A 14,455-nucleotide genomic window follows, 5' to 3' on the forward strand; every position below is an offset into this window, starting at 1 on the left:
ATCTGAAAAAGTCATATATATATATAAAAAACTTCGCAAATTTTGTCAATGGAATTTGTCACGTGACTGAAGTGCCTAATTTATTAGGTTTAACAAAACTATCATCAACTATTTTATTGCACAATTTTGAACTTTATTTGGGCTTTTTTCAAACTTATAATTATAGAAAGTATTTCTTTTTTTAATTTGTAATTACATTTATATCTACTAGTTGTTGTATAAAACGAATGAAAAATGTAAAATATATGTATTTGCAAAGTTGTTAAAGTGCTCCAAGAGGATCTAAAAGTTTTGTAACAAAGCATAGCGATTATCTAAAAGGATATTTAACAAGAAGTTTAACGTCACCTTCCATCCAATATTGCTAATATAGTTGAAGAAGGCATTAAACATGCAACAAAACTGTAGTTTTGTTGCATGTTTTATGCAAGATAGCATTAATAAAGCTAAAAATTATTTTTAAAACATCTTCCATTGATTAAAAACATTTTTTCTGTTTTTATTTAATCATTTAATTATTTCCAAACATAATAACAACACTTGATTCGTGACTACCAACTTTAAAGTTTTGGAAGCTTGTATATCCATTGTAACGAGAGCGGAGGCCATTTCCGAAACGAACAACGTGTACAAACACAACAGGATATCCGTAAGATTTAGCTACTGCATATGCTTTGCTCATACTTTCTCGTGCATCGACTTTCTGCAATTATAAAAAATACATACTACGTAAATAATTAGCAGCGCGTAAAGGTAGTAAAATTATAAAAAATAAATGAATAAATTAGGTTAAATAAATTAAAAATATTAATTTAAAGACACTATTTAGTTCAAATCTACAATCTGACGTAACAAAATATAGTTGATATATATATATAAAAAACGCCTTTAAAACTCATTTTTTATGTTTCAAAAATTTTTGTGAATATTGTGGCATTGCTGTAGCGAGAAAGATCATAAACATTCGAATAATTAATACAGTTAATATAGAATTGTATATAAATTTTGTACTAAATATAATTTCATTTGTTTTACTTTTGCATTTGTATATCCATTTTTATTTTTTGTCCTATCTTTTTCATTTATTAATCATTAGCGAAAAGATTGGGTACAGGTTTTTATAAAAAGTATGAATCAAAATACTTACTTTATGGTAAGCCAATATTTTTATAGTTTTATTATGAAAACAATTATATTATATAGTATAAGTATCATATATTATATAATAAAAAAAAGTTTGTTTAATTCTAGGTATATATCCTTATTTTTTGTTATATTATACTTTGACTTTTTGTTATTTTAGCATTCTATATTTATTTTACTACAGATAAAAGTTTAATGCACGTTTAAAATACTTTTTTATATTCAAACAATTTTTCTACAAAAAAATAAAAAAAGTAAAAACTATAGAAAATTTCTGTAAGGGACTAAAGAAGATTAAATTTAACGACCGTAAAACAACATAATAAAATCTAAGTGATGTATTTGAACAAAGAACTTACATAATTAGTGACGGACCGCAGAACAGCACCGGCAATTTCATTAAATTTCTCTGGTGATGGAAATATTGAATTATGTCTAGCCCATCCGACTACAAGATTTCGCCTATGTTGTCTAAAAAAGTGAACGTACCTACCGATTACTGAATGGCTGTCAAAGCCACTAACTTCGTTATAAGCATTAACAGTAAAGTAATATTTTGGATAAAGTTGAGACAAATATTGATGAAGTATTCTTCTAAAATCATCATTGCTTTTTCCACTATGTAGAATCATTTGTTGCTCAATTTCCGCTTTTATGATATCGAACACAACATATTTTTCTTCACACGTGGCGCCTTGCCAGCCATTACGACACGAACATCGAAATGTGCACGAACTGTCGATTATGTCTTGGCAAGTTCCTCCATTCTTGCAAGGAAGAAGCGAACACTTTGGAGTACAACAAGTATAACCAACGTTGTTTGGGTTGTTGTTGCAAACTTGTTGTCGTGGAATACAGTTGTCATTCCAGCCACAGCTGTTCTTTGTTTGTGGATTACATGATTTAATTCCAAGTTCTACTTTATTCTTCTCGCAATAATCGTACATTAAGGGCCCGAGCCACTTCAAAATACCCTTGTAGTTAATAGTCGGGTGACTTTTCATGTGAGTTGCTGTGAATAAATTCAGTAAAGAGCTCAGTTCCATTTTTATTGGCGAAGGAGATTGAAACTTTTGTCAAGACCACGAAATAAGGTCAGCCGCTGGCTTGGAACCGTAAGATGTTACAGATTCACGCTCAAATCCATCTACGGAACTGCTACTTGCCGAATTGGCAATATCGTTACAACTTTGGGATATGCGACCAACACCAACTCCTGCAATCGTCAATTTTAATCGGTCTTCGTTGCACTTTTGTATTTGGTCATCCGTACTTTGCTTAAATTCATCTGCAGAATATCGCCGTGTTATTGCAGTTCGTGCACCCATTGTAGTCTAAAATATTAACAAAAGTTTCGTATTAATGCTTAAGAAAATATTTAACTTCGAGGGTAAAATTCACAAAACTACATTATGAGTTTAAAATATCACCTGTTGAAGATAATGTGTTCCAAACTCTCTAACAAAGTCATTAACGACAGAATGTCGGTTAGATTCGACTGTGTTATTTAAGCGAATTAAAGAGTTAACGAAGCCATTACTAAATGGCCGCGGATCAAAAGGACTTATTCGAACAGTATAAGGTAGCGCATGTAGCTTCTCGTAAGGTCAAAACGCCTATGTGAATCAAAAAAAGGTTTTAAAAAATTATTCCCAACACTTTTTCATGTTCAATACAAAGTCTTTAGCTTTGTGAATAAATCAATCAACAATATGAAAAAACTTATATTTATAGACATAATTCCTATCTGTCTGAAGTAATTTAAACTGTAAATATTTTTTATTTGACGGTAAAAAAAAATTTTGCCGTAGGTATTTCTTTCTAGTTCGTAAAAGTCAGCTGGAAGACATTACAGCTGGAGTAGACGTTATAGATGTCTTTACAAACTTTTTAATTTTCTTACTGTAAAATTTTCTTGAAAAACGCACAAAACAATTAAACAAGTCAATGGAATAAAAAAATTGGTCTAATAAGTCATTTCAGTCACGTGACAAATTCCGTAAACAAATTTTCAAATTTTTTTATTTATAAAGAAGTCTTTTTTAGATTGAATTTAGAACGACTTTTATAATCTAAAATGCCATAGTAAAACGTTTTACAAAAAGTAAAATGATTAAACTTTCATTAAATATATGCTAGAATTTTCAATATCAGGCTATCTGGCTATAGGAGCGGTTTTCATTAAGTTTTTGTAATTATTTTAGCTTAAAAATATTTTATTTGCGTTCGAGCGTCCTTTAAAATAATATATAACTATTTTTCGTTGCTTTAATTTTTTTTTTTTTTTTTTGGTTTTGTGATGAATGAGTTGGTCTAAAATAACTATAAAAAAAGTTTTTGCTAACATTTGGGTATTCAGCTTAATTTTTAAATTTAATTTAAAACCTTCAAAATCCCATCCACTTCTTCCATTCAGTCTGTCTTAATTTGTTTCAAAAATTATTTCGGTATCTACTTTGCAAAAGCAATATAATAATTTAATTGTATAATACAGTATTTGTATAAAATTAGCTTTATAATGATGATTTATAAAAAATGATATGATTGGTATATATGATTGAGTAATAAAATTTTGAAAACGGTGTGCTCGAATTTAACAAGCCGATTCTCCAATTTGTTTTCAGTAACTAAAAATAATTTAAGCTTGTACAGCAAAATTAAAATTGTTGTAGATAAATTGAAATCGTTAAAAAAAAAACAATCAAAGAAGATATATATATATATATATATATATATATATATATATATATATATATATATATATATATATATATATATATATATATATATATATATATATATATATATATATAAAAGCTGATGCTCTTTAAAACGCCAAATTCGGAAACTAGTTGTGTATTATGCATATCGAGTGAAAAAAATAGAACGATAGGTAAAAAAAGAAAATTGAACCACCAAATCTCGATAAATTGCTTTAAAAATTCGAAACTAGCTTCATCTCAGTGTATAAATAAGTTCATATCTGCTAATGTTTGTATTAGTAATATGATAAAAAAAAATTTACGTCCAACGACCCTAAAAAGACATATAAACAATTACATGCAAGTTATAAGATTCACCAATAAAAAAAGAAAAAAAATAAGGAAATAAAAGAATTATAAGATTTTTATAATAAGGTCATTAAAAATCTTAATAAAAGAAAAAAAACTTTTGTTAGAAAAAAAGAATTACATGCCAAAAATTGCATTATGTAAACAAGGAGCTTAGCGTGGTCGCAAATAAACAATAAAATTTGTCTTCTAACTGTTTAAATGATCCTGAAAAGGAAACTGACTCTCCTAACACTGGAGTATTAGGCAAAGTAAACAAAGATTATAAGTTAAGTTGTCTTCTCCATGACCGCAAAATAATAACATTTCAAAACGGAAGGTATACCAATGATATAAAAGATGTTATTTTGGAGTTAGTTTCTTTAAAGGTCAGCATGAACAAAGTTAATGAAGTTATCACTATTGTTTTAAAAAATCTAGCAAAAATAGATAAAGAGAAGCTTCCCTCAATTGGTACAAAATCTCGATCAATGACTGAGGCTTTAGCACTTGCTCAACATGTTGCAGAAAAATTGATATACACTGCAGAAACTAATTCGGGCAATTATCTTCACAGTGACGGTACCAGTAAACATCATAGACATTTTCAAAATTTCCAAGTTACTACCACAAATGTAAGTCTTTTTCTTTTTGATTATGTGAAATGGCTGGCAGTGATGCAAATTGTACCACTAATTCGTTAACCAAAATATTTGATGATATATGTTACATTTTGAAAAGTAGCAGCTAGGAAAACAATTTTTCTAATCTTGTATGTTCTTTTGAAACTACCATGTCTGATCTTGGGCCAGTTAATCCACTCTTTAATTTAAGGCTTAAAGATATGAAGAAAAAGTTACTGTCTAAAGTTTTATAGAACTAGGTTGGTGTAAAGAAAGGCGAGCAAGCAGATTTCATTGAAATGTCTAATTTTTTGTAAATTGCATTTATTATCTAACTTTGGAACAGAAAGTTATTCGTAAACTTAAAAACAAGTCATTACTAAAGTGGTATGGGTATCCTGATTTGTTCAACTCATGGGTTGATAATAAAGAACTGATAAGTCTGATTTAATAGGACATGATTACATTTACGCGTGAGTGATCAATGACCTATGGCTTAGGCTAGATTTTGCCTTTTAATTATATTTATATAATGAATACCATGTCGTTCTGATTAAATAGATCTCATAATATAAATGTTGAAATAGGGTAGAGATGTATCATACCTTCTTAGACAAACGATGATTAATCCGGTTTTTATACTATAGAATATGGATATGTTTATAGCTGAAATATGATATGAGATTATAGTTAGGGATAGAGCTGAAATATATTGGCCCAGAATCCGTTTTTTATACTACTTATATATATATATATATATATATATATATATATATATATATATATATATATATATATATATATATATATATATATATATATATATATATATATATGTATATATATCTTATATGTATAGATATAAATCGTTTTTATTGATCTATAATATTTATAATATTGTATCTATAATATTTGAGAAATTTTAAAATTGGGCAACCTTGTGTTTTATTTTTAACAATTTAATGTTGTAATAGAGATACGACTATATTGTTTGGTAATGTGTCTATGACAATATTAATGTGTATTTATTTTTCGGCCTTATGTTTTTTTTCTGCATATATTTTTTCAAAAGTTTAAATGTCAAATAAGTGTTGTTTTATTTGTATAATGTTTCATGATAACAGATATATTATTGCCTAAAATCGTTGCTAAAAATTTTTTACACAGTTATGATGGTAAGGAAAAATATTAACAAAAAACTAAAATAAACATACGGAATTTTGATTGTCAAAAAAATGTCAAATTAGGTAGAATAAAAATGCAAAGTTCTTGACAACCAGAAGTGCTACAAAATTGGTTAAACCTATTTTAAAACAAGATTAACATCTTGAATGCAATAAAATTAAAATTAACATCTTAGCCAAATTATATTACGAGATCTTAAAATCGACTGAAGTTCCTACTCTAATTTTAATAAATTATAACTAGAATGTTACTGTCGCAATTACAATGTAAAAAATATTTGTAACTTTTTCGAACTTATTAAATCCCAATTATGTAATGCTTTAAATCATGTTACTTAATAAGTTTATAAATGTATTTATAAACTTAAGTTAATTGATTACTTAATATGTGAAAATAATCATTAAAATTAAATAATAAAAATCACGTAAAATATTTATATTATTATTATTATTATTACTACGATTATTATTATTATTATTATACAAGAAATATATATATAAAATTTTATCTTAAAAATTAATTTATAAAAAGGAAATAAAAAAGCTTTAAATTAATATATATTCCTAACCTCTTTTTTGACTAAAAAAAAGTTCATTGTTTCTGTACTCATAGCTTGATGAGAAAGCAGCATCAACTAAAGGTGGAACGGTTGCCTTAACACCCACACCTTTAAGTTCAGCGCTGACTTCAAACTCAAGGTTTGAAGTAAACGTTGTTCCCTGTGAAGATTTTGATCCAATATTTTATGCATAGTCATTTAGTGTTGTTATTGTATCTGAACTTGAAAATAGACTGCACAGTAAAGTCTGAAAAAAATTAACAAGACATATAAACAAGTTATAGAAGGCTTATATCTATTTTTTTTTCTTTCAAAAATCTATGTTTATCACCTGACGCACAGTAACTCCACCATGAAGAGCATAGCTACCAGAAGGTGTTTTATAGGTTGGAACAAAAATATATGAGATGAAGTAAAAGGATTTCCTTGAAGAATATTATATCCAGTCATTACTGAAACAATATTTGGGTACGGTTCATGACCTGGATTACACCATTCAGCATTGCAAAAAGGTTTGGCCAAACACTTGCTTATAAAGGCGAACAGCAAAAACACAAACAAATACATTTTTTTAACTAGTGCAAAAAATTAAAAAACGTTTATATAAGGATATTTTACTTTTACATGTTATTATTGATAGGCTTTGCATTAACATTAAATGCAAAATGAATTTCTTTTATCAACCTAACTGATTTTTATTTATTTTGAATTAGCTTTTAGAGAGCATTTTTTGTGTTTAAGGTTCTATATTTTATGGTTTTTGAAGCGAAAATCAATTTCGACTAAAATAGTTTTTACTTTCGACAACACCAAAATAAAATTTTGAAAAAATTTATTGATTTCAAATATTCATTATAGAAAAAAATCTTTTGAATGTAATTATAATTAAGCCATTTTTTATGAAAATAGACAATTGTTATAAATCGAGTTATATAATATATCTTTTGTTAGGCGTTTTTTTAGACGTCTATAATATTTACAACATGTCATTTTTGATGTCTTTTGTTCTTCTTTTACTTTGTTTACAATGTATTTTGTGAAATACTTTGATAATTTGTAATAATAATTTTTCCTAAACTTATTAATTAAATAAAATATAAGCTACTAAACAAAGCAAAATATTTATTTTCTTGTACAAAGAATTTTGCTAAAGCGTTGATAAAATAATAACACTCTTTCTAATATGAATTGTACTCATTTTATAAACTAAAAAAAAAATTGAAGATATTTATTTTAAGAATATTTTTATTTGTATAACATTAAAATCTTTTTGGTTTGCATTTTTAACCATTTTGCGATGACTTGTATTTTTAACCATTTTTGTACTGATATACATATATTTCCTCCTTTTGTGTCATCCTCAAGTTGCAATTTATAAAACGACTTTCATTATTAAAAACGTGTGCGAGCATGTAGTGTTGTATTTATTTTAAAACGAGATTTTGTTTTTTAAAATATGATGATTTAAATAGGCTTTTTGTTTATAAAGATGAATTTCAATCGATACACTTGTATAAACAAGTGTTTATACAAGTGTAAAAAAAAAAAGTGCTTTCTTATTTTAATTGACAATGTTTAGACTTGTCTAGATTTATATTTAATATTAAAACTTAAAGCTATATAAAGTATTCATACAAGGTAAAGTTATAACAAAATATGCATAACCAGCTGATATATGACTAAACATTTAAGTATATTCAGCTGAAGCAGATGCGTAAAAACGAATAAAAGTATAAACATGTAACATGTGTTTGAGAACGATTTGATTTTTCATCTTATTTAAAATCAGTTTTGTTTCACTGATCGATTGCAAAATCACTATATTACTACTAAACTGATTTGGCTCCTTAAAGAAAATAAAAATAATAATTTATTTTTGAGAACGATTTGATTTTTCTTTTTATATAAAACCGGTTTCATTTCATTGATCGATTACAAAAACACTATATAATTACTGAACTAACTTGACTCGTTAAAAGATATACCAAAAAAAATCCTCCTTATTATAAGTTATGAAAGAATATACCAAAAAAAACAACCCATAATTCTACGCTATTAAAGAAATTTCATAACAAACACTTTTTAACTAACCTTAAAAACAGAAAGTTGACATCACTTTATATTTAGATCTTGTGATTTGTGAAAAAATCAAACAAAATAGTAAAAACGTTTGCCCATATTGAACTTTTACTTTCACACCTTTTTACAGAGAAAACTCAAGATATCCAAATACTGGTACAAAAAAAAGTTCATTCGTTTGAAAACTTGTTTTAAAATAAAAAAATATATTAGTTCAATATTAGATCATGGTTTCATAAAAATAATATAAAAAAACAATAATAACTATAATAAGTCAAACTTACGATTACATAGATTAACTTTATTTTTAGGAATAATACACTAAAATGAAACGAAAAAATAGTCAGCGTTTCCCTAAAATGAAACTTTTTCTTTCGAACCCTTTTATAATATCGATTTCATTTAGTCAAAAAAAAAAAAGACAAGCTGCTCGATTTAAGAATGAACTTAAACGTTCACATAAATAATGTTATATTTAATCATAAAAGCATAAAAAATCAAACAAAATGATAAAAACGTTTGCCTAAATTGAACGTTTACTTCCACTCGTTTTTTTATGGAAAAAATTCAGGCAATCCAAATACTGGTATAAAGAAGAGTTCATTCGCGCATAAAAGTTTTTTATATTAAAATCAAATATATTGTTTTAATATTACATCATGATTTTAAAGGTTTCGTAATAAACAAAAAAAAATATCCAAAAAAATTCAGTATTATTTTTACTTACATTATTCTCGAAGTACGCTAGTAAACTAAAGAATCAGGGTGGATTTCACGTTTTTTAAATGTTTTGGAAAACAATAGATGGTGACTTTATGGATTTAAATATGGTGCCAGATTAAAGCACTTTGTAGTTAAGAATGTAAGACCTTTTTGAAAAAGTTTTATCATATAACGAGGTTACATTAACCCTTATGTGGCTAGCGTCAGTTTAAACTGACAGTCACATTATCCGATTTAATTTGCAAAATAACAAACATTCTTTGCATTTTTCGTAATAACTACGTCATGTGTGAATGTATGATGCTGATAATAAAATAATAAAATATTTTTTATTTTTTAAATATATATATATTTTTTATTTTTTTATTTTTTAAAAATATTTTATTATGAATTTTGATAGTGGTTTACTACTTAATAAAAAAAGTGAATTGGTTTTTGCTTGTAAACATAGGAAAAAATTTTCACTTTCTAACTTTGATACCGGCGATTAGCAAATATCGGATCACGTACACTTGACGTCAGATGCCGTTGCAACGCTAAATTTGTATTTTTTATAACGGTTTTTATTTTATATTTGAATAATATTGCTAATGATTGCCGAATGGCATGAAACTTCAAGTTCCATTACAAAGTTGTATTTTCTCATTTAAAATATTTTAATATTATTATTTGATCTATTTTTTTCAAAAAGATATTGATCACTCTTAAACAGACAAGAGTTGTATTTCCAGCAATATACAACATTTATCAATATATATATATATATATATATATATATATATATATATATATATATATATATATATATATATATATATATATATATATATACATAAATATATAAAGATATATATATATATATATATATATATGTATATATATATATATATATATATATATATATATATATATATATATATATATATATATATATATATATATATATATATATATATATATATATATATATATATATGTATGTATATGTATATATATTTACAAATAGTGTAATCGTTCGTTTTTATCTTTTAATGTAATATCGTTATAAGAGAAAAATTTATCAAAATTATTCGAAACTTCAAAGTATTTTAATCTGGTGCGATATTTAAATTCATGAAGATGCGTCACTTACTATTGTTTTCCAAAACATTTCAAAAACGTGTAATCCACCCTTATTCTGTAGTTTACCAGAGTACTTTAAGAATGTTAATGAAAAAAATACCAATTTTGTTTTTTGACATTTTTATTGTTTATTACGGAACCTTTTTAATCTTGATCTAATATTAAAATAATATATTATATTTTATTATAAAAAATTTTTATAAGCGAAAGCACTCTTTTTCTTCCAAATACAAGTATTTGGAAAGCTTGAATGTTTTCTACAAAAAAAAGCGTGAAGGTAAAAGTTCAATTTAGGCAAACTTTTTTATTATTTTGTCTGAATTTTTATGCTTTCATGATTAAGTATAAAATTATTTCTTAGAACATTTTAGTCAATTCTTAAATCGAACAACGTGTATTTTCATTTTTTGGCTTAAATAAATGGCTTAAAAAAAGGGGTCGTAAAAGAGAAAGTTTCTTTTTAGGCAAACGCTAATTATTTTTTCTTTTTATTTAAGTTTATTATTCTTAAAAATCAAGTTAACCTATTTAATCTAATGTGTGATTTATAATAACTTTTGGTTTTTATATTATGTTTATGTTAATTACGAAGCCTTTTCAATCATGATCTTATAATAAAAATTCATAACTTTTTATTTTAAAAAGAAGTTAATACGCAAATGAACTTTTTTTTTTACAAAAGTATTCGGATAGCTTGAATTTTTTCTATAAAAAAAGAGGTGAATTTAAAAGTTCAATTTGGGCAAACTTTTTTACAACTTTATTAATTTTTTTCGCGGATTAATGATTAGATTTAAAATTATTAGTGCAAACATTTAAGTTCATTTTTAAAACGAGCCAGTTTTATTTTGTTTCTTGCCTAAACAAAATAACTAATAAAAAAGGTCGTGAAGAGTAAGGTGCATTTTAGGCAAATGCTGTCTATTTTTTCGTTTCATTTTAGTGAAATGAATAAAAAAAAAAATTGTGTTGTGGCAGCCATTAAACCCGAAGTAAGAGCAAGGAAAGGTTTTTTTAATTTTTTTTAACAAGAAAGTATGAAGCATGATTTGTTTATTTTTCAAATCTTGTCATTTATTTATTTTTCAAATCTTGTCAATAATGAGTTCAAAACTTTAACACTGAAGTCTCAATAAAATTAGTTCGTGAAATATTTCAAGAAATGTTCCAAAAACAACAAAAATATATTTTAGCGTTATTAAGTGCAAATTTAAAACTGGCTAACGATCAAATTGATGGATTGCTAAAAGAAATTAATACATTAAAGAATTCTTGCGAAGTTTTAAAAAAGGAAAACGAAAACCGAAATACCGATCTTAAAAAAACAAACAAGCAGATGATAAAGTATGAAAAAATACAAAAAGACATTGAAGTAAGTCTAACGTTCTATCAGGATTGCCATGATAAAAAGTCAGCGATTTGGAAAAAAATTTGATAAATGATAAAAAAGTCAGTGATATGAAAAAAAAAATACGGTCGAATGCAACCATAGGGGAGAATGAAAAAAATAGATTTAGACAACTAGAAGATCGTCAAAGGAGAAACAATTTTCGAATCAAAGGAGTCAAAGAAAATGATAACGAAAACTGGGATGATACGAAAGTAAAAATAATAAACCTTCTTGAAAATAACTTCATTTTAAAAGATATAATCATAGAAAGAGCGCACAGAACTGGTATTATCGATATTAAAATGCCTAGAACAATTGTAATTAAGTTACTAAATTATAAAAACAAAGTAAAGGTTTTAAAAAACGCCAACAAACTAAAAGGTTCTGGAGTTTATATTAACGAGGATTTTTCGCTAGAAACTACTATAATAAAAAAGAAACTTCTTAAAGAAAGCAAAACGCATAGGATTAACGGTAAAAATTCTGTTGTTATATATGATAAGCTCATTGTTAAAGAATTTAGAAAAAAAAAATCATGTTAAATGGTTGTTTTTTTTTTTAGTTAAATTTATATTGATTTATATTTTTATTTAAAATGGCTGATAATATTATTTTATCAAACATAAATTTTAATTCACAGAAAAAGCCAATTATTTTAAACAACTATTCGGATCCCGATTATAATTTTTTTAACGATAGTCAAGTAATTAAAAATACTAGCCCGATATACTATAACCCAAATTCAAATATTATTGATAAAGGAATGCAAGATAATTCGTTTTCAATGCTTCACATTAATGTTAGAAGTATTCAAAACAATTTTGAGTCATTGAAACAATTTTTACATAAAATTGACATTAGATTTCTGGTAATTTGTCTCAGCGAGACATGGTGTAACGATGTAAGCATTGAAAACAATTCCAATTTTCAATTACCTAATTATAAAGTAATTCATCAAGTTAGAGCATCAAATAAGGAAGGTGGAGGTTTGTGCATATACATAAAAAATTCAATTTTATTCAAAAGGAAACCACAGTTAAGTTCAACCACTAATGATTATGAATCTTTATGTGTTGAAATTATTAATAAAACATCAAGAAATATCGTCCTCCATGCTTTATATAGACCGCCCTCAGAAAGTATTAAGGCATTTGAAAATCACATTAAAAGTATAATTAAAAAAAAAATCATCTTTAATCAAATCGGTTTATATTGTTGGTGACATTAATCTTAGAATACGACAAAAATAAAAACATTAAGAACTTCTTTAACACAATTTTTCAAAATACTTATATACCCCAAATCAATAAACCAACGCGAGTAACTAGAGAAAGTGCAACATCTTTAGATCAAATTATTACAAATGATTTCGTAAATATTAAAATAAAGACAGGTATATTTAAATCTGACATTTCTGATCTGATCTGTGTTTTTCCAGAAAACCTGAATATTGCAAAAATCATTCCAATTTTAAAATCAGGCGATCCTTCTGAAGTTGCAAATTATCGTCCGATCTCAATTCTTAATTGTTTTTCTAAAATATTAGAGCGAGTTATGTATAATAGGCTTTATTCTTTTTTAAATGTAAATAATATTCTTTACCATAAACCATTTGGATTCAAATCTGGCCATTCCACCGATCATGCAACCATTCACCTTTTTCAGGACATAATTAAATCGTTTGATGAAGGCAAGTATACCCTTGGTCTTTTTATCGATTTAAGTAAAGCTTTCGATACAGTCAATCATCAAATCCTTCTATCGAAACTCAAAAGTTATGGTATAAAAAATACTAACTTGTCCTGGTTCGAGAGTTATTTGACTAATAGGAAGCAGTATATAGTTTATGATGAAGGAAAAACTAATTATGAGACAATTACATGTGGTGTTTCTCAAAAATCAATTCTAGGGCCACTTCTATTTCTTGTTTATATAAACGATTTAAATGAATTTTTAACATTTTAAATACAATTTTATTTGCAGATGATACCGGCTTGTTTTATTTCAATAAAGATATTAATATATTATTCCAAACATTAAACAAAGAACTAGACAAACTAACCCAATGGTTTAAATCAAACAAGTTATCTTTAAATATTACTAAAACAAAATACACTTTATTGCATCGCCTACATAAAATATCAGATATTCCCTTAGAACATCCGGACCTTTTTATTGACAACCAATTTATAAAGAGAGAGCAATCAATAAAGTTTTTAGGCGTGTTTCTAGACGAAAATGTAACCTGGAGGGAACATATAGGTGAAGTTAAAGATAAAATATAAAAAAGATTTAGGTATAATGTGCAAAGCAAAGCAGTTATTACATCGATCTTGTTTAAAAAACATTTACTTTTCTTTTATTCATTGCTACTTAAGTTATGCGAACATTGCTTGGTGTAGCACTAACGCGACGAAAATAAAAAAATTGCTTAGCAAACAAAAACAGGCTATAAGGATAACTTCAAACGTAGATCGCTTCTCACACACACAAACACTATTTAATGAACTCAATATCCTAAATGTATATAAACTAAACCTCTATCAAGTTCTTATTTTCATGTTCAAACTTGATAAAAATA

The 14,455-nt window shown here is 25.9% G+C and overlaps 1 protein-coding gene across 4 annotated transcripts; it reads right to left on the reverse strand.

Moving 5' to 3' along the window:
- Nucleotides 1–453: 453 nt before the first annotated feature.
- Nucleotides 454–9,577, reverse strand: LOC136092376 (uncharacterized). Of its 4 annotated transcripts, none has more exons than XM_065820487.1 (8): nucleotides 9,367–9,577; nucleotides 8,924–8,960; nucleotides 8,652–8,792; nucleotides 6,892–7,135; nucleotides 6,570–6,807; nucleotides 2,574–2,759; nucleotides 1,503–2,477; nucleotides 454–703 (listed from the first exon to the last, which is right to left on the reverse strand). In XM_065820487.1, exons 7-8 carry the CDS (start codon nucleotides 2,187–2,189, stop codon nucleotides 512–514), a joined length of 879 nt encoding a protein of 292 aa, XP_065676559.1. In that variant the 5' UTR covers nucleotides 2,190–2,477; nucleotides 2,574–2,759; nucleotides 6,570–6,807; nucleotides 6,892–7,135; nucleotides 8,652–8,792; nucleotides 8,924–8,960; nucleotides 9,367–9,577; the 3' UTR covers nucleotides 454–511. The 4 variants fall into 4 exon arrangements, with proteins under 4 accessions (XP_065676559.1, XP_065676560.1, XP_065676562.1 ...); XM_065820488.1 differs by having other exon boundaries at nucleotides 8,652–8,824; nucleotides 9,367–9,421; XM_065820490.1 differs by lacking the exon at nucleotides 8,652–8,792 and having other exon boundaries at nucleotides 9,367–9,421.
- Nucleotides 9,578–14,455: the final 4,878 nt, after the last annotated feature.

Source organism: Hydra vulgaris, chromosome 15, assembly GCF_038396675.1.
Source record: "Hydra vulgaris chromosome 15, alternate assembly HydraT2T_AEP".
Classification (NCBI taxonomy): domain Eukaryota; kingdom Metazoa; phylum Cnidaria; class Hydrozoa; order Anthoathecata; family Hydridae; genus Hydra; species Hydra vulgaris.

Bases quoted from the DNA above. Each gene is read 5' to 3' on its own strand.
- LOC136092376 (XM_065820487.1), bottom strand. From the start codon at position 2,189: ATGGAACTGAGCTCTTTACTGAATTTATTCACAGCAACTCACATGAAA. The intron at 704-1,502 runs GTAAGTTCTTTG...TTATAATTGCAG, and splicing joins TGCGGTCCGTCACTAATTAT to AAAGTCGATGCACGAGAAAG.